This window comes from Convolutriloba macropyga, chromosome 2 (assembly GCF_964194025.1).
Source record: "Convolutriloba macropyga chromosome 2, txConMacr16.3, whole genome shotgun sequence".
NCBI classification, from domain to species: domain Eukaryota; kingdom Metazoa; phylum Xenacoelomorpha; order Acoela; family Convolutidae; genus Convolutriloba; species Convolutriloba macropyga.
Genome location: NC_134469.1, coordinates 40,937,823 through 40,965,099, shown reverse-complemented (window position 1 = coordinate 40,965,099; position 27,277 = coordinate 40,937,823). Strand labels below are relative to the sequence as shown.

General features: G+C 34.9%; 6 protein-coding genes across 8 annotated transcripts in view; 2 read left to right on the top strand and 4 right to left on the bottom strand.

Annotated features, from left to right (window-relative positions):
• The window catches only part of LOC142358667 (dolichyl-phosphate beta-glucosyltransferase-like), a 303,077-nt gene that overhangs the window by 66,188 nt on the left and 209,612 nt on the right, over nucleotides 1-27,277 (top strand). The gene's annotated exons all lie outside the window — the stretch shown is intronic.
• Nucleotides 1-27,277, bottom strand: part of LOC142358660 (ATP-dependent 6-phosphofructokinase, muscle type-like) — a 702,476-nt gene that overhangs the window by 498,004 nt on the left and 177,195 nt on the right. The window lies entirely within an intron of this gene.
• Nucleotides 1-27,277, bottom strand: part of LOC142358665 (putative isocitrate dehydrogenase [NAD] subunit alpha, mitochondrial) — a 322,133-nt gene that overhangs the window by 117,662 nt on the left and 177,194 nt on the right. The window lies entirely within an intron of this gene.
• LOC142358662 (tetratricopeptide repeat protein 5-like) overlaps nucleotides 1-27,277 on the top strand; it is a 263,093-nt gene that overhangs the window by 66,187 nt on the left and 169,629 nt on the right. The window lies entirely within an intron of this gene.
• On the bottom strand, nucleotides 3,121-16,016 carry LOC142335276 (cilia- and flagella-associated protein 68-like). 2 transcript variants are annotated; one of them, XM_075383707.1, is made up of 4 exons: nucleotides 15,881-16,016; nucleotides 15,161-15,291; nucleotides 4,048-4,223; nucleotides 3,121-3,461 (listed from the first exon to the last, which is right to left on the bottom strand). In XM_075383707.1, the coding sequence occupies exons 2-4, from the start codon at nucleotides 15,270-15,272 to the stop codon at nucleotides 3,228-3,230; spliced, it is 522 nt and encodes a 173-aa protein (XP_075239822.1). In that variant the 5' UTR covers nucleotides 15,273-15,291; nucleotides 15,881-16,016; the 3' UTR covers nucleotides 3,121-3,227. The 2 variants fall into 2 exon arrangements, with proteins under 2 accessions (XP_075239822.1, XP_075239823.1); XM_075383708.1 differs by having other exon boundaries at nucleotides 15,161-15,309; nucleotides 15,881-16,008.
• Nucleotides 26,304-27,277, bottom strand: part of LOC142335275 (mite allergen Der f 3-like) — a 15,151-nt gene continuing 14,177 nt past the window's right edge. The window contains exon 3 of the mRNA XM_075383705.1: nucleotides 26,304-26,830. Within this exon, the coding sequence (XP_075239820.1) occupies nucleotides 26,344-26,830 (487 nt within the window). The 3' untranslated portion in view covers nucleotides 26,304-26,343. The remainder of the gene's footprint in view (nucleotides 26,831-27,277) is intronic.

Here is a 27,277-nt window from a genome sequence, read left to right as displayed (position 1 = left end):
GGCTGGGTAGGTTTCTCAGACTCTTGGTTGGCTTCTCTAGAGCTTGGTTTGATTCTGTAGAACTGCTAATGCGAGCTTGTTCTGCTTGCAGGTGTAGGTTCAGCACTGTTAATTGTCTTGGGGGGGGGGGGGTGATGTCACCCTCTTTGTTTTAAAAAGAATCCGTTTCAGAAGGTAGACGATTGGTTCCTAATCACGGAGGTAGGTCTCAATTTTTTGTAATGAAACATATATTCTAGACTTTTGGTTGCTCATATTTGGTTGCGACTTCTTGTCAGATGTTTTTGGGAAAGAGTAACTCTCAGGTTTTTGGCGGTAGTTTTAATCATCAGCAAATGTCATGCTTTTCTTGAGTTCCCAACGTCATTGGGAACATGCAACGAACAGTAGGTTTAATGCACTCCAAATACGAGATTTGTACTGAACTGGGAATGTGTTAATAGCTGATAGCTATTTTGTTCTGAAGTCGAGACGACGGGCTGCTCGCTAAATATAGCCATATAACTAGCCCGTTTTCATCACAAAAAAACTGCTTAACTAAAAGATTGCTGTTTTTGTTCTTTAATTACATAAAGATTTTAACTTAAAACCGTTATTGTGTGCGCATTCCTTTTATAACAATTTGCCTTAATAGAATGATAGCGTGATGCAGTGAGCATTCAACTAAGGCGAAAACTACTTTGTTTTCTTAAGATGAATTTCGCGCTTTGCTGAAAAATACTGTTTCAGAGTCAATACTGTCAAAATTTCAGAGTCAATACTGTCAAAATTGTTGCATGAAAAATTGTTGTTCCTAAAAACAAAAAATGAAGTTGTCTTTAAAGGAATTGGTTCTTTTTTTTTACTGTTGGATCTAAGCATATCAAACGGATATATTGGACATTTGTTAAGTTAATGTTGACTATTTTACAAGAAAATTTCGATAAGTCTTTTGGTCTTTTGCAGGTGAAAGTTTGTTGAATTGTGCAATTTTTTTAAATGTTTCATAAAGCAGGGTGTATTTAAAAAAAATTTGTTGTGACTCTCTGGGCCAAAGAGTTGATCAATGTTGTCCATCTTGTTTTTGTAGTATCTTATCTCCATGAAGATTGTAAAACATAGACCCTTTTTGTCTTCGCTCCTCTGGTTAAAGTTTTAGAAAAAAAATGATCCTTTGAAGAAAAAACGATATTTTTTTCCCTGTTGTGCCCTTACATGTATTTTCTCAATTTTCTGTGAGATTATTGTGCTCTGTTTCTGTTCTTTCGTACGGTGTTTTCAACCTCTGACGGATTTCAATTTAGCTTTAGCTGTTTTATATGTAAAGAGAGCTCAAGTTTTGTTTCTTGTAGATTTAAGAAGCTTTTGAAGTCTCACAAGAAAGTGAAGATCCGTGAAATATCCCTTTCTTGCTGTTATAAAGAAGTAGGAACCACTGAATTTCATTTATGACAACGTTTAGTCATAGAACTCATTATTGAAATGTCATAAAACTTACATTGGCGGCAAAGTTGTAGCCTTACCAAATTCTTATGGCTTTCTAAATGTATAATAATAATAATAATATTAATAATAATAGTAACAATAATAATAATAATAATAATAATAATAATAATAATAATAATAATAATAATAATAATAATAATAATAATAATAACAATAATAAAAAAAATAATAATACTAATAATAATAATAATAATAATAATAATAATAATAATAATAATAATAATAATAATAATAATAATAATAATAGTAATAATAATAATAATAATAATAATAATAATAATAATAATAATAATAGTAATAATAATAATAATAATAATAATAATAATAATAATAATAATAATAATAATAATAATAATAATAATAATAATAATAATAATAATAATAATAATAATAATAATAATAATAATAATAGTAATAATAATAAAACTAATAATAATAATAATAGTAATAATAATAATAATAATAATAATAATAATATTAATAATAGTAATAATAATAAGAATAATAATAATAATAATAATAATAATAATAATAATAATAATAATAATAATAATAATAATAATAATACTATTAATAAAAATAATAATAATAATAATAATAATAATAATAATAATTATAATAATTTTAATAATAGTAATAATAATAATAATAATAATAATAATAATAATAATAATAATTATAATAATATTAATAATAGTAATAATAATAATAAAAATAATAATAATAATAATAATAATAATAATAATAATAATAATAATAGTAATAACAATAATAATAATAATAATAATAATAATAATAATAATAATAATAATAATAATAATAATAATAATAATAATAATAATAATAATAATATTGAATTCAACCAAACATGGTTACAACCAGCTTGGTAGTCCCCAGATTAGGGGAGAAATCAAGTTTCAATAATTAAAATTTCTCGAAAACTTTCCATCCTGAAGGGTAACTTTTATATTTGAATCTTTTCAATGCCTCTCCTTCCAAAAAGTTCTTCAAAAAGTCAATAATCCATAATGCGAAAGGCTGGCAACCTCTTGAAAAATGTTTTCTGTTTCAGCAAAATCTATACTCATTGAGCCTCAATTAATTAATCCTATGAGAGTAGCATTTTATGAACAATGTCTTCTGAATTGTTTATTTCCTTTTAATTAAGGAGCAAAAATGTAGTAAGACGTAGAGTTTTGCTCGTGTTTCCAATTATAGCAACAAAAATTCAAAGTCGGCCATCAATCAAACGTTGCCCATTTTACCGATTAGTCCTTCCATCAGTTGTTGATTATTTCTTCTTCAAGTTGCTACGAAATTGAGCATTTGTGTAAATGAAAGCTAAGTTTCTAGGAGTTGATACCGAGAACATGTAATACTGGCAAATTAAAAGGCAGGACTTTTTCTAAAACGGTCATTAAAAAGTGAAATTTTACTGAAGAGAAAGAATGGGTGGCGTCCCGTGTCTATGATTTACTACAAAAAATATGAGTTAAACAGTGTTTGGATAATTTGATATCACACAGTTTGTTCTTTTTAACTATACTATTTCCAGCAATTTTTTTGTCCTGGTTAGCTAACTTCAGGGACGCTTAATGGATTCAGAACAGGTTACTAGATTGAAAACGTCAGACGCAGAGAGTAAAAGAACTCTATTTAAAGGATTGTGTTCATAGATGATATTTGATGAATTTTTGGTTGTTATTGAACCCTCTCAACAATTAGTTGAATCGGTGGTCAGTTTATGAATTCTGTTCCATGGCTTTGTTTGCTTTGATTGTGGCTGGGTTAGTATATGTCTCCATAGAAACAGAGAGCATTGGGTCGTACTGTTTGGCTAGAGGGGGGTCCAGTTCCGGTTGGTGGGTGGGGTAGGCAAATGGTTCTCTCTCCAGGGCGTGTCTAACTTCTTTGGGAAGAGGGATAAATGGTTTCTCGTAACTCGCTTTGTAAATTGTGTCGAAGTTATGGGCATACTAAAAATGCAGCGTTTTTCATATCAAATTTTACTTGGTATCTTTGATGCGGCCAACACAGATGTTCTTTTACTAATAAAGTGGACAGAATTTATTGTGTAAAATAAAACGTTGGATACAACAAAAAAATTTATTCATTTACTTATTTTAACGAACAAATAGCAGGTGGTAAGATAAACTCATTAAAAGAAACCATGATTTTGGCCAGCCAAGACTTGGATTTGGACTGCCAAGTTTTAAAAAATGACATGATCATAGTTCTGTATCAGTAATGAAAAGAAACTTAATAAAACTTGAACCGCACTGAAATTGACTTGGCATTGGATCCGGGCAAATTTTATAGTTTCTCCGCATAGAAAAATGACCATATTATTTCCGCATTTCTTTTTAACGTTATCTTTTGAAGGCTTCTGCAGTTGCTTCCCTTTCTGTAACTTTTTTTTTATAATACACAAGAATTGTTTTTAAAAGCCAGCCTAAAGCAAACATCATATATTCGCGTGCCTCAAATATATTTGAAGCGTTAGAACAATTAAAACAGCTCTTATCATCTAGTTTGATTCCAAATGAGGTTCGAGAAACTTATATCAGATGGGAGAGGAGGGATTCGTTTTCGGAACTGCAGGTCCGCCTGCTCCTCAACCCAGTTGCCAATGAGGACACCGGGCTGCTTCTTGTACGTGTCCTCTTGGGTTGTAGATCTCCACCCGTACACTTTCAGACCATCATTTATCTGTTCTTCCACTACCCCTCCCACGTCTCCTAAAATAAAAAGCAGCAATTTCCTTAAAATAAGCGTCATTAAAAAGTTTCTTCTATGAATGAGTAAGAGAATGGTCCTGATGACATGATATATAAACATCGTCGAAGGAGAGATCGAATGTAAATGCTAACCTCCTACTAGTTTATGACCAGGAAAACTTGATAACGGAGCGTAACTCTCGACCCTGAAAGATATAATTTTACCCAAAAGTGGTTTACCCTTCGGCTCTTGATGTAGCTATATACTCTGCAACTTTAATTCAAATGCTGCAATTTCGAGTGTCCTTTTTTGTCCAAAGGGTTGGTTGGAATCCAGACTATGAGCACTATTTCATGAAACGATATAATATAACCGTTAATGACTTACAACAAACGCACACATTCAAGTTAATACTTCAATTGATTAACTTCTGTTCTATATATAGTCCGTACTATACATGTAGTCGCTATATAATTTTTGATCAAAGTGCAAAGTTAATTTTTATGTACCAAATCCAACTCAGAATATCACCTAAGTTAATTGCCATCACAGAAAAATCACAAAAATGTAATTTGGTTAACTAATGTAGGATTTACAGTGAACAAATAACGGAAGATAAAAAAAATCAGTTCTCTTCATTCATGTGGTTTTCACAGCCTTTCGGTTATTTTTAAGAAAAAGATAGAACATTAAAACGAACCATTATATTCGTTAGAAGTGCCAGATATCGATCATCAATGCTGTTGCTGTATTCCAAAGTCCTATCCAATACGTATCTATTAGGTTTGAAAACAGTTTCACGCAGAAAAACAGATAGAAAGATGAAGCTGCCATTATCGCCATTTATTTTTCCCGCTAAGTAAAAGTAGGTTTAAGCATAAAATCTAACCTAAACACCTGATTGTTTGCGTCTATAATTGATTATTTCGAAGATGCAATTGTTTACAAATTATTGAATTGTTGATTTCCTGTACGGAACGGTAACGCCCTGAATAGAGAATTTTGATTAGTTAACTAAAACAATAGCAACCTAGCTTCGTAAAAAGAGCTTGTTTGCAGCCCCATCTCAAAGCGCACATGCGATATTTAACCTTAACTATTTGCTATGCAATGGCATCAAATTATATTACGGTGTAACATAGGTTTGGCAGTGCTATACACAAAATAAATCTCAAAGATTTTTAGTGCTATGTGATGCAATTTTACTGTGCTCTTATTAGTAAAAATTGTGTCCACATAGTGTATCAACCAATTACGCTATGTAAATTGGCAAGCAGTAAAAACCATCACAATAAAAAGCAGTGAATTTATAGTAGAAGCACTTTTTTTATCTCTGCCAGGAACAATCCCCTGGCTGGCAATTCAAGCCCAGCAGCAGGCAGAGCAATAGCCACAAAAAACAACAATCTCAGCTGAGTTCAACGGCTAAGTACATAGCGGTATTGCTTAATCATTCAGAGCTAAATTTTCGCTTGTTTGCTTTCTGCAATAACACAAACAACTTTACGCTATTTTAGATAGTGATTACAGTAGTTAAGCAATTCTTTCCAATACAATGTCTCATCATCCAGGCTGATCCTAACTCTAAAATCTAGTGAACCGAGCAGCAAGAAATTCAAACAAACCTTACTTTTGTCAGATTTTCTACCCTGGTTAACTCTTAACACTAATTTTTTTCGTTTCTTTGTAACCGGAGGGATGATTTTGTTTGCATTTTTTTTGTTGCTATTTAGTTTTTGTTTTGTTTTAGGATTGCGATGTTCAATTCATCAATAGGATATTTTCATTTATCATGTAAAACACCAAAAAGAACGTTGATTTTTGTTTCTTAAATGGTTTTTTCTGAGGCAGATTTTGCCTTCACGCTGCTGCCTGAAGATTATTGAAAAATTGCCTAAGCAGATATGTTAACAAAATACAAATAAATAGATGCAACAAAGCAGTAAAAGAAGAGTAAGAGATCTGTATCAACCAGGGAATGTTCACGAAAAGAAAAACAAAACTTTCAATTATCTCAAAAATGGTTTGAGATGCAGCTGTGATACAAACAATACAAAAATCAAACAATCCTGAAGCATGCAGTATAAACCATCTCTTTAAAAAGCTAGTAAATTTGTTCTAAAAGCACTTTTTCTATCTCTGCGATCTCATAGCGGCCAATTCAAGCCCAGTAGCAGAGCAAAAGTCGCAAATAACAACAAGCTCAGCAGAATACGTCGGCTAAATACATAGCGATTTTGCTCGATCAATCAGAGCTAATATTCTTATTGCTTGACTACTGCAATAACACAGACATTTATGCGTTATATAAGATAGCGATGGCTGTAATAAAGTTCTTTTTCACGATACAATAACTCATGATCCAGGCTAATCCTCCCACTAAAATATCTCTCATGAAAACCATTTATATCCCAAATGCATGCTTTCCATTGCATACAGCGTAGAAAATTCGGAATCATTTTAATTGCGCAAACCCAACAAATGAACCACTTCATAATTAAAATCCATCTGCCTGCTGCACGATTTTTGCATAATCGTTAACATGGTTGGGCATATCGTTCCAGAATATAGGTGGCCTAATGCTTTACCTTGAGGGACACCTCTCTATTTTGATAGCCAACTCTTCCAAAAAAGAGGATGCTAACTTTTTATTTAGACAATACGGAATGTTATGAATTCTTTTGAGTTTGCGAGGTAGACATTCGCTTATACCGATACTTTTAAATTTAGCAAATGTTTGTTTAAAGTTATGCTTTTGTACCAAATTCGACATTTTGGTGATAATCTTTTTGGAATTAAGACCAATACTACATCTGTTTTCTGAACATAACGTTGGCTGAAAACTTTTCATTTTATCAGTTAAAGAATTTTTCGTTATTAAAATTATCCAACCAAGTCTCCGTAAAACAGTAAAAAAATCACTGAGTTTTTTAATTGCGTGTTTCTTTTGCTATCAAGCTTTTTAGATACCTCTTAGATACGTTCCTGTATCTTTCCACTTTTTCCCTATAATTGAACTGCCACCACAAAATGCGTACTTCTTTGGCCAAAGAAGAGACGATTTTCATTTTTTCTGGTAAATCCATCTAAAACAATTTTCCCGCTCGGAACTTTTTCTCCTCAAACTATTTTACCTTTTTTCGGGATTCAGACATTATTGAGTAAAATAGGGGATTATTAACGAAACGATTGTTTAGTAGAAAGCAGTCTTGTTTCGAGCGGGTCTAAGTTTGAGATGCGCAGCCCGAGACGACTTGTATTATGCCGTGTAGTTTAGTGCTGTGGGAGCAAACTTGGCCCACTCGAAATTGTAGGGCAGCATCTATTCGGCCTGGATATTCTGATTGGGGAACCTATCCAGAGTATGCACGGTTTTACTAGGGCACTCCATCAAGCCTTGGCACTATTATTAGGAGCCCCGCAGTCTGCACGGTTTAAGGGTGACGCAACATACAGTGCAGAACGGTGATGCCCACATCTGCTTATATTTTGAGCGTTCTTAATCGGTGTTTCCAGGTTGTTTTGTTTTTTGTTCGCGGTCCGGCAACGCCCAGTGCGCAGAAAAAGTAAGTAATCAAGCCCAGTTCGCGACCCAATTGTGCGACTAAAAATGGACTGATCTAGCTGTGGGCGCACACCATAACATGGGTTTATTAGCAAGGCTATAACAACACCTAAACTCTCCCCGTTGATGTTTATGACCCCATTACAAAATATGCGAAGAAATTTAGGACCCATGTTGTAGTCCCTGATAGTTCCGGGGACCGAAAGGGTTTTTTAGCCTATTTTTATTCGAATGTCAGAAGTCATACAGCAAAATACATCCGTTTGTTTTGGATACAATTTCACACAGTTTCAACAATAATCCATGTATAGTTAACCAGTTTCAGGACTTAAAGAAATCAGTGACTTACAAGAAAAGCATGTGCTTCTGAGTTTTTTGATCGCCTCAATTATATCTTGATATTATACCATACCTAATAAGTATAATTTTGATTGAAGTGTTTTGCACGCACATAAGATTCCTGTGCCCTACTGTCGCATAAACTTGATAGTTTATGGGCCCAGAAAACTAAAATCACTACGATTAATCATCAAAAATGGAAAAAAGTAACGCGCATTTTTGATCTTTTGCCTGCGCGATATATTTGTATCTGAAAAGGAGCAAATTTTTTGTCAGAAATTCTGCCAACTTTTATTCGAAGATATTCTGCCAAAATTGTATTCTGCAATATTCAAAGTATTGAAAATCGAAATTGAAACTGCAAATTGAAGGTATCGAAGATATTGAAGATATTCATTGGTTGATATATGTCAAACTTTTTTTCTGACTGAATAAAAACGAAACGACAAGATATTCTACCAACAACAATGCAAATCTGATATCACTTCGACAGTATATACACAGTCTTTTGTTGTATTCACGGAATATATTGCAAGTTGAAGTTGGGGATAAGAAGATTTTTTTTTTGATATTGACATTTTTTCAATGTAAACAAACAATCGTCAGAATAATATCGCAACTACTCATCTCGGATACAATCGTTTCTTGGAGTATTCATGCAGCAAGTTTTTGTTGAATATTGGCATATTTCGCAGTAATCTAACAGTTCTTTTGATACATAGCAAATAATTTGTGATGAAAGTAGTGTTTGCGTTTTCCGGCTAATACCCACACAAGTTAAGGGGATTTTTAACAGATAGAAAAGACCAGTCACTCCAACGATTTCAAAATTTCTGATTTTCGATTCCGATGTAAAACTTCCAAACGAAATTTCTTTTTCGGCACATGCTCCAACTTTTACAATAGTCATTTGAAACAATAATAGAACAATTGAAAGCTTCTTTAAACAGTGCGATACATAAAACTGTGTGATCAGTCGTGTAGTCAAGGTGCTCACTTTTCTGGACAAGAGGAGGACTTTGCTTATCTTCAGGTTCAATTTGAAGCAAAGATGGTTAAGATAAAACTTTTGTGAATTTTGAAAGAGCAATATGATGAAACTGATTTTGAGAAAATTTTGAAAACTAATGCTTCCGAGGAATCAAGCTCGGGAAAAATTTGATGAGTTAAAAATTCGTGTTTGGTGTGAGATCATACAACTACTTGACAAATGTTCTGCAATGTTTTTGAGACCTTAAAAAGAGGATGGTCCAAAAGCTTGGACCGTAATGTGTGATAGATATAAAGGTTGTGAATGGCCTGGTCTACAGCAATTGATTGAAAAATTGACTGATTTGAAAATGATAGCAAATGAAAAAGTCATTGATCATATCACACGGGCTGAAGAGTTGAAAAGTAATTTAAAAGAAGTTGATGAACAGGTCAGTGAGCTCATGCTGATTTTTATTATTTTGAAAAGTCTCTCCGATGATTTGGATAATTTTGTAACAATATGCAAATTCAGTAAAGATGAACAAAATCTGGATAGTATTAAAAGAGATTTAATGAATTTTGAAAATGACAAAAGACAATGTAGCAATGATAGCGTCGGGAATCTACTTTCTTTGGCATTAATGGACCAAAACTAAAATTGAAAGGTATTTTTTGTGGGAAAATGGGTCATAAGGAAGCGTTTTGTTTTGCAAACGATTCTAACAAAAGACATATGAATTGTCATTATTGTGGTACTTCAGTTCACCTAGCAAAAGATTGCCGCAAACCAAAACAGAAAAGTACTGTTTTTTTCACAAAATGAACAACCATGACCGAAGCGACTGCCGTAAAGTTAACAAAAGGTAACATTAACAATGAATCAGCTAATTTACTTCGGGAAATGAACTCAGCTGATGAAAAAAGTTTCTTTTTTTTCGCAAGTAGTGACAACAATGTTTTAGCTACGAATGACGTTGATATAATAATTGATTCAGGATGTAAAAATTACATGTTGAAAGATCGTCGACTGTTTGCCACAACAGATGAAAGTTTTTCGGGATTTGTTGGCTGTCCAAACAGTTCTGAATCCAAAATTAAAGGAAAGGTTAGGCCTGAAGTTTATGTGTGTGAGGATAATGGAAAGAGAGCTAAAATAACGCTGTCTGAAGTTCTTTTTGATCCCGACTACGTGACGAATTTAATTTCAGTAAGCAAATTGAAAAATTCTGGTAATAAAGTGGAATTTGGAGACAACGATCAAATAGTAACAAAAGATGGCACTGTTTTTCCTCTCATGCAAAAAACAATCTATTCCGATGTGGTGCTAAGTTTATTAATCATGAGACTCATGAAAATGATTTTTGCAACAAACAATGCTTAGCTTCGTCGAACTTAAACCTTTGGCATGACAGATTAAGTCATAATAATATTCTGGACTTGATAAAACTTGCAGCAAGTTTTTGTTGAATATTGACAGATTTCGCAGTAATCTAACAGTTCTTTTGATACATAGCAAATAATTTGTGGTGAAAGTAGTGCTTGCCTTTTCCGGCTAATACCCACACAAGTTAAGGGGATTTTTAACAGATAGAAAAGAACAGTCACTTCAACGATTTCAAAATTTCTTCTTTTTGATTCCAATGTAAAACTTCCAAACGAAATTTGTTTTTCGGCACATGCTCCAACTTTTACAATATTCATTTAAAACAATAATATAACAATTGAAAGCTTCTTTAAACAGTGTGATACATAAAAATGTGTGATCAGTCGTGTAGAAGTAAAGGTGTTTACTTTTCTGGAGAAGAGGAGGACTTTGCTTATCTTCATAATCAATTTGAAGCAAAGACGGTTAACATAAAACTTTTGTGAATTTTGAAAGGGCAATATGATGAAACTGATTTTGAGAAAATTTTGAAAACTAATGCTTCCGAGGAATCAAGACTTAGAAATAAACAGCAAGCTCGGGAAAAAATTGATGAGTTAAAAATTCGTGTTTGGTGTGAGATCATACAACCACTTGACAAATGTTCTGCAATGTTTTTGAGACCTTAAAAAGAGGATGGTTCAAAATCTTGGACCGTAATCTGTGATAGATATAAAAGTGGTGAATGGCCTGGTCTACAGCAATTGATTGAAAAATTGACTAATTTGAAAATGATAGCAAATGAAAGTGTCATTGATTATATCACACGGGCTGAAGAGTTGCAAAGTAATTTAAGAGAAGTTGATGAACAAGTTGCTTATTTCTATTATTTTGAAAAGTCTCTCAGATGATTTTGATTTTTTTTACGATATGCAAATTCAGCAAAGATGAACAAAATCTGGATAGTATTAAAAGAGATTTAATGAATTTTGAATATGACAAAAGACAATGTAGCAATGATGAGCGTTGGGAGTCTACTTTCTTTGGCATTAATGGACAGAAACTAAAATTGAAAGGTAATTTCTGTGGGGAAATGGGTCATAAGGAAGCGTTTTGCTTTGTAAAAGATTCTAACAAAAGACATATGAAATGTCATTATTGTGGTACTTCAGTTCACCTAGCAAAAGATTGCCGCAAACCAAAACAGAACAAGAAGTACTGTTCTTTTCACAAAATGAACAAGCATGACCGCAGCGAATGCCGTAAACTTAAAAAAAGGTACAATTAACAATGAATCAGCTAATTTTCTTCGGGAAATGAACTCAGCTGATGAAAAAGGTTTCTGTTTTTTCGCAAGTAGTGACAACAATGTTTTAGCTACGAATGACGTTCAAATAAAAATTGATTCAGTATGTACAAATTACATGTTGAAAGATCGTCGACAGTTTGCATCAACAGATGAAAGTTTTTCGCGATTTGTTGGCTGTCCAAACAGTTCTGAATCCAAAATCAAAGGAAAGAGTAGGCCAAAAGTTTATGTGTGTGAGGATAATGGAAGGAGAGCTAAAATAACGCTGTCTGAAGCTCTTTTTGTTCCCGACTACGTGACGAATGTAATTTCAGAAAGCAAATTGAAAAATTCTGGTAAAGAAATGGAATTTGGAGACAACGATCAAATAGTAACAAAAGATGGCACTGTTTTTCGTCTTATGCAAGGAACAATCTATTCCGATGTGGTGCTAAGTTTATTAATCATGAGACTCAAGAAAATGATTTTTGCAACAAACAATGCTTAGCTTTGTCGATCTTAAACCTTTGGCATGACAGATTAGGTCATAATAATATTCTCGATTTGATAAAACTTCAAAAACATGTTGATGGAAAGCAAATTGACAAAAATGATAGCAGTTAATTGAAGTGTGACGCTTGCAAAATAAACAAAGCAAAACGTAAACCGGTTCCAAAAGATGGTGTTAACAGAGCAAACAATGCGCTTGATATTGTGCATGTTGATGTTTTAGGACCAGTAGCACCTGTATCAGTTGACAATCATAGAAATGCATTTTCTTTTGTTGACAGTTTTTCCAGATATTCGAAAGTTTACTTATGAAAATTCGTGACAAATGCCTCCAGCATTTTCAACAGTTTTGTGCATATTTAGATAAACCTCAAACACTTGTAAGTGACGGCGCAAAAGAGTTTTCTCTCCTAGTCAGTTTTTCAGGTTCTCTCGTGAAAATAAGGACAGACTTGAAAATTCAGCACCTTATACGCCCGAGAAAAATTGCAAAGTAGAGAAAAAATGGGGGGCTACTACCGGCATGATCAGATTTTTGTTGGATAACGCAGATTTGGGAAAAGAAAACTGGACCTACGCAATGAACTACGCTTTTTACATCCAAAATTACTGTTTTCACTCAGCAATTGGAAAAACACCTTATGAAAAAATGTATGGATCCAAACCAAAAGTTTGTTTCGTAACTTTTGTTGGCTGTAAGGTTTTTAGTTGTACCGTAAAACAATTTTGGGGAAAATTTGATCATCGTGCTGAGGAAGGAACTTTTCTGGGATTTTCAAATAATAGCAAAACGTTTCTTATAGGAAATCCAGTCGAACAAGGAAGCTACATGATTACAAAAACTCGCAATGCAAAATTCGACGAGGATGTGGTGTTTTGTAAAACCAAAAATGACCACAATCAACATTTTTTTCGGAAGACCCCGAAGTAGCAAATATTAATTTTGGAGATGTTAATGAGAAAGAATTTTGCAATGAACCTGTTGCAATCTTGAACGAGGAGACAGCCGATCTTCAAATATTACCTTTTCGTAGATCTGCTCGACTTAGCCCGAATACTAAGAAATGTTCTGCTGAACTGCCTCAAAGTACTTATGAAGCCTTGAAAAATGAAAACAAGCGCGACGAAATGCAACAAGAGTATAATTCGTTAATTAAAAACCACGTTTGGGAATTAGTTCCTCTTCCAGAAAACGTGAAAGCAATTGGGAGCAAGTGGAATTTTGCTAACAGATATGATAGTAATGGTAATGTCACTAAACACAAAGAACATTTTGTGGCAAAATGTTATAGTTAACACCGAGGCATTGGCTACAAGGACACATACTCACCAACCACTAGACTACTGAGAACCATACGTATCATACTTCAAATAGTGGCAAATTTAGGTAGCATTCCCAAACAAATATACATCAAGACAATGTTTTTGAATGCACGAATTGAGGAAAAAGTATACATTCTTCAAACTGAAGGTTTAAAAAAATTTGACCCCGACGTTAATCCATTAGTTTGTAAACTGAACAAAAGCATTTACGGTTTGAAACAGTCAGGAAGAAATTGGCTCCCTACTTCCATAGAACAATTAGAAACCATAGTTTTTGAAGCATGCGTACATGATCCTTGTTTATTCATCAAAAAGGTTTTCCTGGAACCAATTTTTAACAATGGTTTGAGGGAAGATGTCAAACAAATTCATTATTAGTGAAATTTCAGATCTCAAATGGTTTTTGGGAATGAAACGGGAGTTTTACAATGGTACAATTGAAATCACTCAGTAAAAATTCATTGATAATATTCTGATAAAATTTGGAGTGAGCAACTTCAAAATTGCATCGACACCTCTTGCGCAAAAACAAAAGTTCCATAAATTTGCACAGACTGATAAACCTGATATTGCCAATAAAAATTATCGCAGTCTTGTTGGTAGCCTTAATTATTTAGCACTATCAATATGACCCTATCTTTCACAAGCGGCGCATGCTTTAAGTTTTTTTCTTGAAGCGCCAAAAATGGAGCATTGGATTGCAGCTAAACATGTACTAGGATTTTTAAAAGGAACAAAACATCCAATTCTAACTTTCACGAAAGTGACATCGGTGGATGACAATTTGGCTGGCTATAGCGACTCTCACTGGGAACATTGACAATCGTAAAAGAACAACAGAATTTTGTTTTAATATGTGTAGTAATTCGGGCTCAATTGATTGGGTAAGTAAAATCCAATATAGTATTGCTACATCTTCAGCAGAGGCTTTCTTGAGCATGTCTTTCAGCTGCTCAAGAATTGGTATACTTGAAGGGTATTTTAGCTGAACTCAACCATCCTCTACAAAGCCGACCTAATTTGTTTAATGATAATCAAGCCTGGATCGCACTAAGTAGTCAAACTTCTCACTATAGTAAAACAAAGCATTTTGCAATCAAAGTACATTATCGTAGGGATTTGTGCGAGCGAGGTGAACTGACGTTAAGTATGTTCCTACAGACAAACAACCAGCTGACATACTAACAAAAAGTCTCGGTAAATTTAAAACCGAGAAATTCCGGCAAAATCTTTTTGGTAGCTAAAGACATGAAGGTGACATCCGAAAGGCGGTAGCTTTAGCCTATTTTTAACCGAATTTCAGAAGTCAGACAGCAAAATAAATCCGTTTGTTCTGGATACAAGTTCACACACTTTCAACAATAATCCGCGAATAGTCAACCAGTTTCAAGACATAAAGAAATCAGTGACTTACAAGAAAAATATGTGCTTCTGAATTTTTTGATCGCCTCAATTATATCTTGATATTATACCATACCTAATCAGTTTAATTTTGATTGAAATGTTTTGCACGCACATAAGATTCCTGGGCCTACCGTCGCATAACCTTGATAGGGTTGAAAGAAACGAACATGTATAAATAGCATAGAATCCCTACCTGTTGTGGCCCCATTGGTAGGGAATACTTCCCCGTAAGTGGTGGCTCTCATCTCGTAGTGGAAAGGCGCTGGCTCCACTCGAGACAGACACATGTCACTTGCTTGATCCATTCTTCACAACTATTTTTTTCTACAAAAATGTTTTTCCCTGAAGAATAAACCAATAATTCAATATGCTTGCACCGAATTTTCAGGTGGTTGACATTAAAGCAACCCCATATTAGGGCTCCATGGACCTGTATAGAGGTTACACCCGCCCCCGCCACCTCTGCCCCCCACACACACACACACATACAGACACACACACACATACAGACACACACACACACACTATTTATTTGGGTCTGTCTCATTATAGTCCCCAGACCCCCCAATCTCACAAAATAATAACCCCCATATTAAGGTATGTTTTGAATAATGGAGGCTACACGTTATACACGAAGCTTGGGGGGATGAGGAGTACGGAGCATTAATGGGACATAGGCCCATTTATTTTTATCCCCCCCCCCCCCCAAAAACAGCCTTGAGATTGTAAATATAGCAATTAAGTTGAATTAAATTTATTTCTGCAGCATTTGGTTCTATCCCTTTACACCCCCCCCCCCCTCCATGAAAATAGCCCCATTATGACAATCATGAGGGTGGACTATAATGAGAAAGACCCTAGCATTTATCATGGCAATATATTGATTTAAAAATGGAGAAAAACTTGTACTCACTTTATGTGTCTTGATTGATATGGTAAAAGAGGATTTTGGTATATCTATGTTTGTTGTGCTTTGTTCTGCTGTACAAATGATTAAATATTTAGCTGAATGCTACGATGATACTTATGGCTGTAATAACATGCACGTGCGCTTCAGTCTCTCGCTCTCTACTGAAACCATCACCACTCATCTACGTCAGTCTTCCCCGTCTGCTGCGAGAAAATAGGTGTCAGCAAACTCTTTTAGGTTTTTAAGTTGCAATAATAACGAAACAGTTAAACAAAAAATTACAAACAAATTACGCAAGCATTTTTTAATACTGTTTTAGCATTAGACGCAAATCAACAAACTAATAACAATGGTCGTGTGATTTTTTGTTCGTGCACTGAAAAAAACTTGAAACGCTCATACAAAAATATAAGCCCTCATATTAAGAAGCCACAATGGTCGTGTGATTTTTTGTTCGTGCACTGAAAAAAAATTGGAACGCTCATACAAAAATGTAAGCCCTCATATTAAGAAGCCAAAAATTTACTCAAAATTTATTCTAAAAAATGTCTAGGTAAATTTACCTGCAAAGTTTGCAGGTACCATTACCTGCAAAATTACCTGCAAAAACTGATACGTGCAATTTACCTAGAATGCATTACCTAGAATTTACCTGCAAACTCAAACAACAATATTATATCAAGTATGTAGCTTTACGTGAAACAAAAACATTTAAAAACTATAATTGAAGTTTAGATAATATTCCTCAATGGAAGATTGGAAGGAAACAAAGTCAGTACGAGCAGAACACTGGAAAACTTCAGCAAAAATTATTATGCCCTATCAGCTATAATCCTTGCTGTCGGTAACTAGTTTTTGGCTCCTCTGGACTTTTTATTTTTGTTTGCATGGCTAAAACTGACTGTTCAGATAATAAATGGCGCAAAAGTGATGTAGAAACTTGTGACCACAGATCAATTATTTTCCCCTGTTTTTTCTCTTGCGGTTTTAAAAGAGACCATTTTGCGATCTTCAAAAAGCCATTCATCAACCCAAAAAGATCTCTATCATAGTTAATAACGATGTTAGTAGCTATCGCTAACCTATCAAACTAATTGAAGGACCATCAGATAATGTTCAACGACTCCACAGCCAAACTGTATATGTTCAATGTCGAGAATCGTTATTCAAAGTAATCTGATTTACAAAACGCTATAATAAAGGTTTATAAGCACAAAAACAAAAAACTGAATACTCAAATGGAAAAGGAGAGACAGTTTTAGTCCGTGGAACCACGTTGGAGAGGAATAGAATGTATACGCTTAGCAAAACTTTGTCGAAGACGAAATATAGTTTTTGGGGTAATTTGGATCTTAATGGTAAATGGATCATTCGGTAAGGTAAGTGGATAGGTTTATGGTTTTCTGTTGTTCCTTTCCCATGGCTCTGGAAGAAAATTTGATTTTCTTTTTCATTTTGGAAATTGGATCTCGGATGGCCATTCTTTTTTCCGGCGCCTTTAATTGATTTCAATTCATGTTTTATTCATGTAAAACATGTAACTCAGCATGAAACAAATTGTGCTTTGCCTAATTATAATTGTTTTTGCTTCAAAATGGCCATCCTTGATCCTACTTTTGAAACCTTGTGGGCGCCTTCCCGTTGGTGGTTTTGTATAACTCGTGTACTATGTACATGGCGAGCTGAGACCCACGTTAAAATTACAATATAATGGCAAATGCAAAACTGATAACCAGGTCAAACCAGGTTTTTGCACGCCCGACAGAAGCTGCTTACTTATGTCTTTTCAGCCTAATTTTTGCATGTAAATTGACTATAAATTGCAAGTAAGTTTACCTAGATTTTGCAAGTAAATTGTTCTTTAATGGAACTCACCTAGAATCTATCTGCAAACACATTACATTACCTGCAATTTTAAGTAAAAATTCCTACAAGTTACCTAGAAATTGCAGTTATACCCTCCTAGAATTTTAACTGCAAAAAAATTTCTAGGTAAATTTATCTGCCATAAACACGCGCAAATTGCAGGGAAATTTAGCTAGAATTTCATTTTTACAGTTAAAAGTCTAGGTAAATTTAAATGCAATCTACCTAGAATATGCGAGTCAAAAAACCTAGTATTTTAAAATTTTAAATGCAAAAAAAAATCCTAGGTAAATTTACCTGCAAAAACACGCGCAAAATGCGGGTAAATATACCTCGAAATTTTTTTTCTGGTAAAATCTTTACCTGCAAATTGTAGGTAGAGGGCATTTAAATTTACCTAGAACTTAGAATCTTGTAATTCGTTGCAATTTTGCAAACATTGCTGAACGACTGACTTCATGTCATCTCTTGTTCTGACGCCCTATTCAAATAGGTTTGCTTTACAGCGTTGCACTGTTGAGAATCGGTGGAAGTGCTGAAAAAGTGCTATTAAATTTTATCGGAGGTCGACATTTTAGCATCCAAAAGTTCAGTGAGAGAGGTTTTCTCTGAATTAAAATATACGTATAACGAAGCTAATTCTTACAAAGCAAGAAGTAGCATCGCCCGATGAAGATTCAAAAAAATAAGATCTTTTCCGTTTGTGTCTCCCCGAAGCCCCCAGTATGTGTATGCTATTCACCCCCAGTACAGAACACGTGCTAAACTATTGAAAGATAACCCCAAAAATCCGAGCAAATTGAAAAAAACTTAAGTCCCGCTATCAATAAAATTTCAATTGTTAATTCTAAAATAGTTTTGAAAAACATCACAAGATTTCAATTTTTTTCAAGTGAGCAACAAATATTATCGTTTAGAACATATTTTTTGCAAGGAAAACTATATGCAACTTCTAATTATATGTAATAATTCAATGATTTTTGAATGATCTGTTCGGTTTCGGGTAATTAATCTCCGTTCAATCACTTGCTTCTATTTCATTGAGGTTTTTGTTTGTGCATCTCAAAGTTTTCTAAAGAGAGTTTTTTTGCTGATTATAAGTTGTTCTCATTAAAAGTTAAATTTCCTTAAAAACAGATCAAAAATTTCAGCTATTCATGATTTCTTAACTGAAATATCTATTCACTTAAAACGTTTTCAGAACTGATGATAACTCCTCTTGAAAAATCAAGCCAAAAATAGTCAGAACTTTTCTAAATTAAGTTATTTTTCCTACGCTCACACTTGCTTCCCGCTGATACAAATGATGTTTCCCAGAAGATATACTTCAGCGATATCAATAACCCAGTAGATATTGGCACCAGGGCAATGAACCTCAAAGAACTCGGTAGAAAAGAATGACTCAATGGGTGAGATTAGCTGAATCGACCAAAAAACCAAAGGTCAGAGCAAGTGAACCTGAGTTTTCGCCTCAGTGGGAAAGCAAGCATCAGCATCAGTCTTCCAAACGCAGGCAGAACAAAAGAAAGCTGTCACTCAATTTGGAGTATTTGACAAAGTCAGCAGAATAGTTGATATGATGACAGACGTACAGAGAGCAATGAGCAACCGACAACACTTATAACATAATAAGCGATGGAGTAAAAGAGAAAGCAATTGCAATCTTATTCAAGTTACTACAACAGAAACTGTTTGCAGAAATGACGAGACGAGATCCCTGACATCTTTCATTTCGCAAAAAAGGCAGCGGATGCAATTGGATGCAATAGACAAACTTAACAAATGATTGGTGGCATTCAATTACATAGAATAGAATAGCATGAAGAGCCAAAATTAAAGCTACATTAAATCAAAACACTTCCAATTTGCTCACAATTTGTCGACGTCTTTATTTAGTAACTTTTATTTGTAAGTGGATATCATATATCAAGTGAAACAAAAACTCTAACTACGTCACTATCACTCAATCAACAATACGACGTATGTGCGACGAACCAAATCCATTAAAAACTTCATCGACTTCTTTTTGGTTGATTTGCGATAAACTCATTTTTCAGTACAGAATTTTCGATAATTGTTTTACTCAGTTCAAACCTGGTGTCCTGGAATTCCAAGTTTCAATGAAAGAAAAGAAGTTGCAGTAGAAACAGATTTTGAAAAACCACCAACATCAGTTGAAATTTGCAATTTTGTTGCGCTAAATTTACGTATTGTGCGCATTACAGTATGATTATTTCTCTACCGGTAAAATAATTGTTAAAATGTCTCCTGTCTATGAGCAATTTTAAAGATTATACAACACAAAATAACTTAGACTAGGAAAAAAATAACTCTGACATTCTCAAATTCGCTTCTGAAGAACAAATTAACCAAGTGATAGAAACACTTTACGAAATGGAAAGGCCGTCAGGCTCTATTGAAAACAAGTCATGTTTGTTTTTGTGTTGTTTTAACCAATTGAAAGCTAGAACGGACTTTCGAATTGAAGCTACAGAACTTCCGTTAAGAGGATTCTGGGTTTAAGAACGGTTTAAGACTTCCAAGACTGTACCTTTCTGAAATGTAAATTTACATTTCAGAAAGGTACAGTCTTGGAAGTCTTTACAACAATATCAAGGTTATATGGCTACAGCAACTCTGAAAATCTGCTGATCAGTTAATTGTAATTATTTGACTAATTCAGGCGACAAACTTGATTATTCAGCAGAGCTGAAGGATTATTTATTGGGACTGATTGAGCATTTATTGGTGTAACGGTCATCTACAGCATAGCTGATAATAGAGTTCGCAAAGAGAAATTTGATTTTGACTAAAAAACATCAAATCGACTAATACGCACTGGAGTAACCAGAAAAATGAGACGTTTAAGAAGAGAAAACAGCCTTCTATCAAGATTTGACCATAACTACGAGTGTCTTCTCTTTGTTTGACGCTTACGATTCAGAGAAAGGTCCACTGATTCGGAGAAAGGTCAAGTTGTGTTCCTAATTCTTAAAAACCAGATAATAATTACAATTGATGCTAATGCCTCTAAAATTACCTCAATTGCGTAAAATTTTGCTGTAAAATTTACACGTTTTCATTTTCATAGAGCAACCGTCGTTAATTTTGTTAAAATTCCGGGAACAGTATTTTCACCTAATTTTTGAAGTATTAATTCTGATCTTCTCTTAATCTTGTGATCAAATTAAATTGAGGTTACAATCTTTTAAACAGAAAGAGTGAAAAGCGTTCAATATTAGTCTGTCTGAAGATTTTTTCACAAGAAGAAATTCATGTACAAACAATAACAATCAAGTTTATTACAAGAGCAGTTTCAAGAGTTTGTGCGTTTGTGATTGAATTTGGGACGTTGACTCAAAACTGTACAAAGTTACTGGGGTACAAAACCGATTTAAACACCGTGGAGGGTTTTTACTGGCTTTTCCTGATTGCTACTACTTGTCGTTGAGTATATCTGGCTAGCCGCGTTTGCAGTTGTTATTGGACATTGTTAGACATGAAGGTAAGTTTTGTCAGAGAGGGGGAAGAAAGAAAGAATGGGCGTTGGTGGATCGAACTCCTGCTGTGTTTTTCATATCGTGTACTCATGTGTTGCGCCAATATGAACACGTTTGTGCTAGTGAATTGCCTTAACGGTACAATTTTCGTTCATTTTTTTGTGGCTGATGAATTTGTCTCAAGTTCTGAATTGAATTTGATATACATAAATGAGATACTCTAAAATAATTGATTCTATTGTTTGCCGTTTTCACTTGTCTCGTATTTTGTAGAAATGCTGGGATTTCACGCTGGAGGAGAATAACCAAATGTCTGCACGCATTACTCCCAAGAGTCCTCCTCCAGAGGAGAAGTTTGCTCACGGCTTGATTCGGGTGATTCCTCTCGAAAACTTCGGCGACGGAGCCAGGGATCCCCGAAAGATTGCCCGAAAGAAGCTTCCTCTGTTTGAAGGTTTGTTACCGGATGGACTGCCGGAGGCTCATAGAGCTTGGAAGCGTCAGAAGCGTGTTTTAAAGCCTATGAAAAGGCGGGCGACTTCTGATTCGAAAGTATCGAAGAAGCTTCCTGACCCTAGGTTTGATCCTGACTTCGATCCAGAGGATCTTTTGGGTCTCAGTCGGTAATCTCTGATTTTTAAATCAGTAAATCACAAGAAGAGGTAGCCTAACCAATCAGAAGGTCCAATGTGCTTTTACAGTTGTTCTTTGGACATTGCCTTTCTCTTCTATAAGGCGTAAAATTACTTCAATTTTGTTCTTTTGTGCGCGCTTGGTGTAGTCTTTTGCCAGTATTATCTGAATGTTTCTTATAGTTGATAAGTTAGATTCTTCATGTAACTTTTGCACGCTATACAATCGAGGTTTCCTTAGACAAATTCTCAGTGCTCTGTTTTGCGCTTTTTGCATGCTAGAGAAAACCGTTTGCGGTTGGTTGAGCCAGCAAGCGTTTGCATATAGAAATAATGGCCGGATCCTGGACTTGTACAGCAGCATGAAACTTTCCTGCTCGACATTGAGGTTGCTTGGACGCCACAGCAGGAAAATTCGCATTTTTGTTCTGGATTCAATGTCTTTACAACGTTCATTCCAGTTTAGTTGTGGCGTCATGGTTATTCCTAGGAACTTGCTGGTTTTTGCTTCATCAATTTATCTTCCGTTGATGTTTAGGCTGAGACTTGTTTGACTCTTCGAAGGATTTCTGAATAGCATGTATTTTGTTTTGGCGGGATTAATTTTGATTTTTAGCCTATCACACTACTTTATGAGTATGTTGAGTGAGGCTTGGAGTTGGCTTTGTATTAATTGACTGAATGTAGACCTGTAAAATCTTGCAAAGTCATCTTCGAAATGAGAAATTTCTGCTGGAGTGTTTGGAATTTTAGAGACATAAATTAAGAATAAAATGAGCGCCACAACGCTATCCTGGGGGACTCCGGCTGTTGGTGAGAATGTCTCACTTCTTGTATTCTTGATTTTTACGTAAACGTTTCTTTGTGAGAGCAAAGAATTCACCCATTTTATGATTTTTTTCTGTATTCTGAGATTGTTAAGTTTGTCAATCAACCCTAATCTCTAGAGTGCATCAAAAGCATTTTCTACATCGAAGCAAACGAGTCCCAACATTTCTGACCACTGGTATGCTTCATTTATATGCTGAGTCAAAACAAGGAGATTATCAGTTGTGCATCTATGTGCTTTGCATGCAATTTGTTGTGGTCCAAAGACTTTGTTTGCTTCACAGTGGTCTAGGATGTATTTTTAACAACAATTTCACAGATTTTGCAATGCAATTGGTAAGGCTAATTGGTCTGTAATTTTCTGCCTTTTCTTTTTTTTGAGGTTTTGGAAGCATCGTTACTTGTGAATGTTTCCAAAGGCATGGCACGTAAGAATTGTTAATTGAGCAGGAAATAACTATTGCATATGAAAGCTTTAATTTTTTTGCTACGCTTTCCGTAGTTGATAGCTTATTTAGTTTGGCCCGGGACATGATTTACGTGAATTTTTCAGAAATTTATTGAACTTTTCAACGCTTAGGAAAATGTCTTCAGTTATTTCATTTGGATTGGCTTCTAATAGAAACTTTATCTTCTGTTCTGTCTCGAGAAAATGCCACTGTAAATTTTCATTTTCGTATTGGTGTTCTCTAATTGTCTCACCCAGTAGGCTTTTAAATATTTCACATTTTTCATGGTCAGTTACAGCAATTTTGATTATCTATTCTTGATTGATTACCTATTATCTACTATTGACTAATTTGATGATTTGTATTATTTACGTAGGATTTTTCGATTGATTTATGAATTATGGTTTATGGTTTGGTGAGGATTGATGAGGTTAAGGTTTATTTCATTCAGATTGTCTTTGTCCGGATAGTTTGAGGGGTACAAGCAGGAATGTTTGTAATTGTCTTTTGCATGTTTTCTGAAATTCTGGAAAGTGACTTTGGCTTGTAGATCGAATTCTGTTTGGATTTTAGGCTTCAATGAAGTAAGTGTAGCTGAGTGGTCGCTGCCAAAAGCCTCTAGTACTTGAAAATTGTCAAAATATTTAAAGAGTGAAAGACTGCAGAAATGTAATTCAAGCATGCTCTTGCTCTGATGTTGATTAGATTGATAGGTTGGATAACCGTTGTTTAGTAATTTGAAGTTTCCGTCATCAACCATTTCCAATTTTTTTGCCGTTTTAGTGTTGTATGTACAGTTGAGCTCTTGATGAGGAGAATTGAAATCTCCACAGATAAACATGTTCTGGAGGTTGCTGTCAAAAACTTCATTGAAATTTAGGTCTTGATTGGGTGAATTGTAAACATTGATTATCCATAATTTTCCAATGTTTGGTGTTTCCAAGCTCACACTAAAGCCTGTCCGTTAGTGTTCCTCCTGTATTTAATGGGTCTGACCTCTTTTACCTTCATGCATTTCTTTGCAGTGATAACAGACCCATGATAACTGCTTGCTTTTCCTTCTGTTACAATGAAGTATTTTTCATGTGCGAAACGTTTCTGCCATTTCTTAACTTCATTTAAACAAAGATTGTTAATGTTTTCTTTCGTCAGAAACAAGCACAATTCATGAATTTTATTTTCTAAGACACGACAAATTCATTGTAAAATTTTAATGTTGTCCATTTTCAAGGTTTTGTTGGCTGCTAGACTGAATCATGTTTGCGTTGATATCTTGCATCAGGTTTGTTTTCCTGATATTATTGTGAATTTCTTGACCATCTATTCTTTCGTTAAACACTCTGGAGGCAATGTTAAAAACCACGCTGATAATGTCGCCGTAGGACTTTGTATTGAAACTGTTTCTTGTTTTACTGAGAACTTCAGCAACTAGAACAGTAATTTTTGTAGTGGTTAATGACTGAGTGTTTGGAGTATCTTTCCTTGAAAGGGCACTTGAGTATTTCGTTTCTTTTTTCTGTTTTTTTTACTTCAGTCAAGGCGTTCTGATATACGGGACAGCCTCTATACACTGTTGCGTGTGAGCCACCTTAGTTTGCACACTTAGCCCGTCTTTTGATTCATTGCAACTTTTTACCATGTGTTTGCTTGCACTTCGTAGACATTTCAATTCGCCTTTGCAACCGCTTGCCAAATGAAGCATTGTTTATTGTGAGGTAGTTCTTTACTTGGTTCGCAGCGTTGAAGCACACAGCTTATTTTAACGCCATGTTTGATTGCGGCCGTTACATCGTTTGAGCAATCAGTTATCAAACGGATGAGTTTCGTTCGTTTTTCCGGTGGCCCTGCCTGTTATCCGAAGCACCTTGATAACATTCATAGCATTGTGGTTGAGAAGTTCTTCCTTCACTTCGTTTTCTTGAAAGCTATGATGAACATCTGCTATTACAAAACTGTGTTTGTATTTGGCTTTTGGCTTGACAGAGTGTTCCTTGTGTTAACATGAGTATTTGGAAAGACATGTTGTAGATTTGAGGTATTCATCAGACATTCTCTTGAACTTTGGTCTTCGGGTTGGATAAAGAAGTCAACGTTGTTTGGAAGTTCTCTGGTGCAATTAATTTTGAGCTGAGGGAAACTATTTCTCATGGAACGGGCAAAATGAACTTGTGTTGGTCTTTGACTTATCGTTATCATAACTGGTCTGATTGTTTCAGAGTTGGGTTTTGGATAATTTCGGGTTCGCTTGCGCTGGTTTCTGACTTGAACGAAGTCTTGTTCATCTTGTGCTGTTTCGTCTGCAATATTTCGCGCCTCAGAAAGAAGTGCACTTATTTGGCTCATTTCGGCCAGCGCCGTTTTGGAAGTTTGAAAGCTTGAAGCAAATCGTGTCAGGAGGGCTTAGAGTGGGCTTAAGACTTCTGAAGATGAGGGATGAAAGTGGGCGAAAAGTAAAGACTTTGGAGCTTAAGACTTTTGAAGGTCGGAATAAAACTGGAAGAAAAGTAAAAGAAAATTCGGAATTAAGAAGAAAAAGTCGGGATTTAAAATCTTAAGCAACTTTTAGTGAAAAATCTCTTCTTATAAAAGTCTCACTACCAAAGGACGTTCCTACACAAAGTGGAGTACTTGCTTGTGGCTTTCCTATCACACTTTGAGGTACTGATCCGAAAGTGACAATAACGGCGTATTAATCATCATAGACAGAATTAAGCTAATATTAGTCTGCCTGAAGCTTTTCCTTCAGTCGGCCTTCTTACTTTCGCTGTTATTGTTTTAGAAGCAGTTCTGAAGCATATTACAAGAAACTTCTTTTTGGTTCAATTTTTTATAAGCAAAGTTGTTCATTTTAGTTAAATGGACAATCTCAAGTAGTAAAATATGATGTACGTGTGTATGAGATGTATGCATGTGATGTGTGTATAAAAAGAATATTTTATGTAAATGTAGAATAGAGAGGAAACTGAGACCAGACAATATTAAGCCAGTGTCGGCGAGGGTTTTCTTAACTGTTGTCATTTGAAATTAAATCGAGTATTTCGCGAGGAGTGCCATTTGCTTGATTTTTCCCGTCAAATTAGAAAACCGATCGCCAACATCGATTTACGGATTTAGCAATCAAGTTTTCTATTTTCTTAATTTAAAAACTATGTTGCAAAAGAAACTAAATGCATAAAAACATGCATAAGAAACTAAAATTCCATAACTGTCTCTCGTATCCAATCATACGCATGAGGGACACTGGCAAAGTAGTTATCTCCCTCGCAATATTCCTTAGAATAGCTCTCACTTCTCGAGTAATGACTGGCAATTCCATATAAGCAAATAGGAGTGCGGCTATTGCATGCTAAAGTGTACAGTGGGTTCCCGTCGTCCATAAAACACGAACTCGTTGTCTCGTCGCCCTCCAATCGGTTCGTGCATATGTTATCTCCCCGACAAAATCTAAAGTTCTTAGGATGTGATGATTCAAATTTGGACTCTGTGAAAAAGGCTTCGCGTAGTGACGTAGGCAGCCGAATTGAGCTACCCGAGATTGAGCCCATCCCGCACGTGGCAAGTCGTGTACCGTGTGAGTAGTCTTCGAAACACATGGGGATGTCTCGGATTTTGCCCTTGATTGGTGCCGAGAGCTGAAGGAGGGCAATGTTGTTCAGTGGGTGATCAGAAAGTTTGAAGCTGAAAGGCAGTCAAATGTTAATATGAATATCGAAAAGCTTGAATATCAGACTTTTAAAATAGAAAAAATCTTTTTGGATTCCCTTCCTAGATTTGAATTTCTTAGTTAGACATCTTAGAGTCATAGTTAATAGCAAAAATAATCATATCAGTTTCAATCATGAGGAAATCAAATTCTCATTTAGAAGATATTTTGAACTGGCGACCCACACGTTCGGGTTTTCAATGCCAAGAAATATGTTGCATTAGAATCCTCATCACCAGCTCGGTTTTGCTAGATTTTTAGTTGGCTTCACGTAACCATGCAAACGGCGAGATGACGTTGCAATGAAACTTCTTATTGCATTTTTCTTGCATTTTTTCCCTCTGCAGTTCCCTAAGAAAGTTTTAATATCTCTAAAAATACAATAGCGTTCGGTTCGGATAATCCTGATTCGCTTAAGTTAG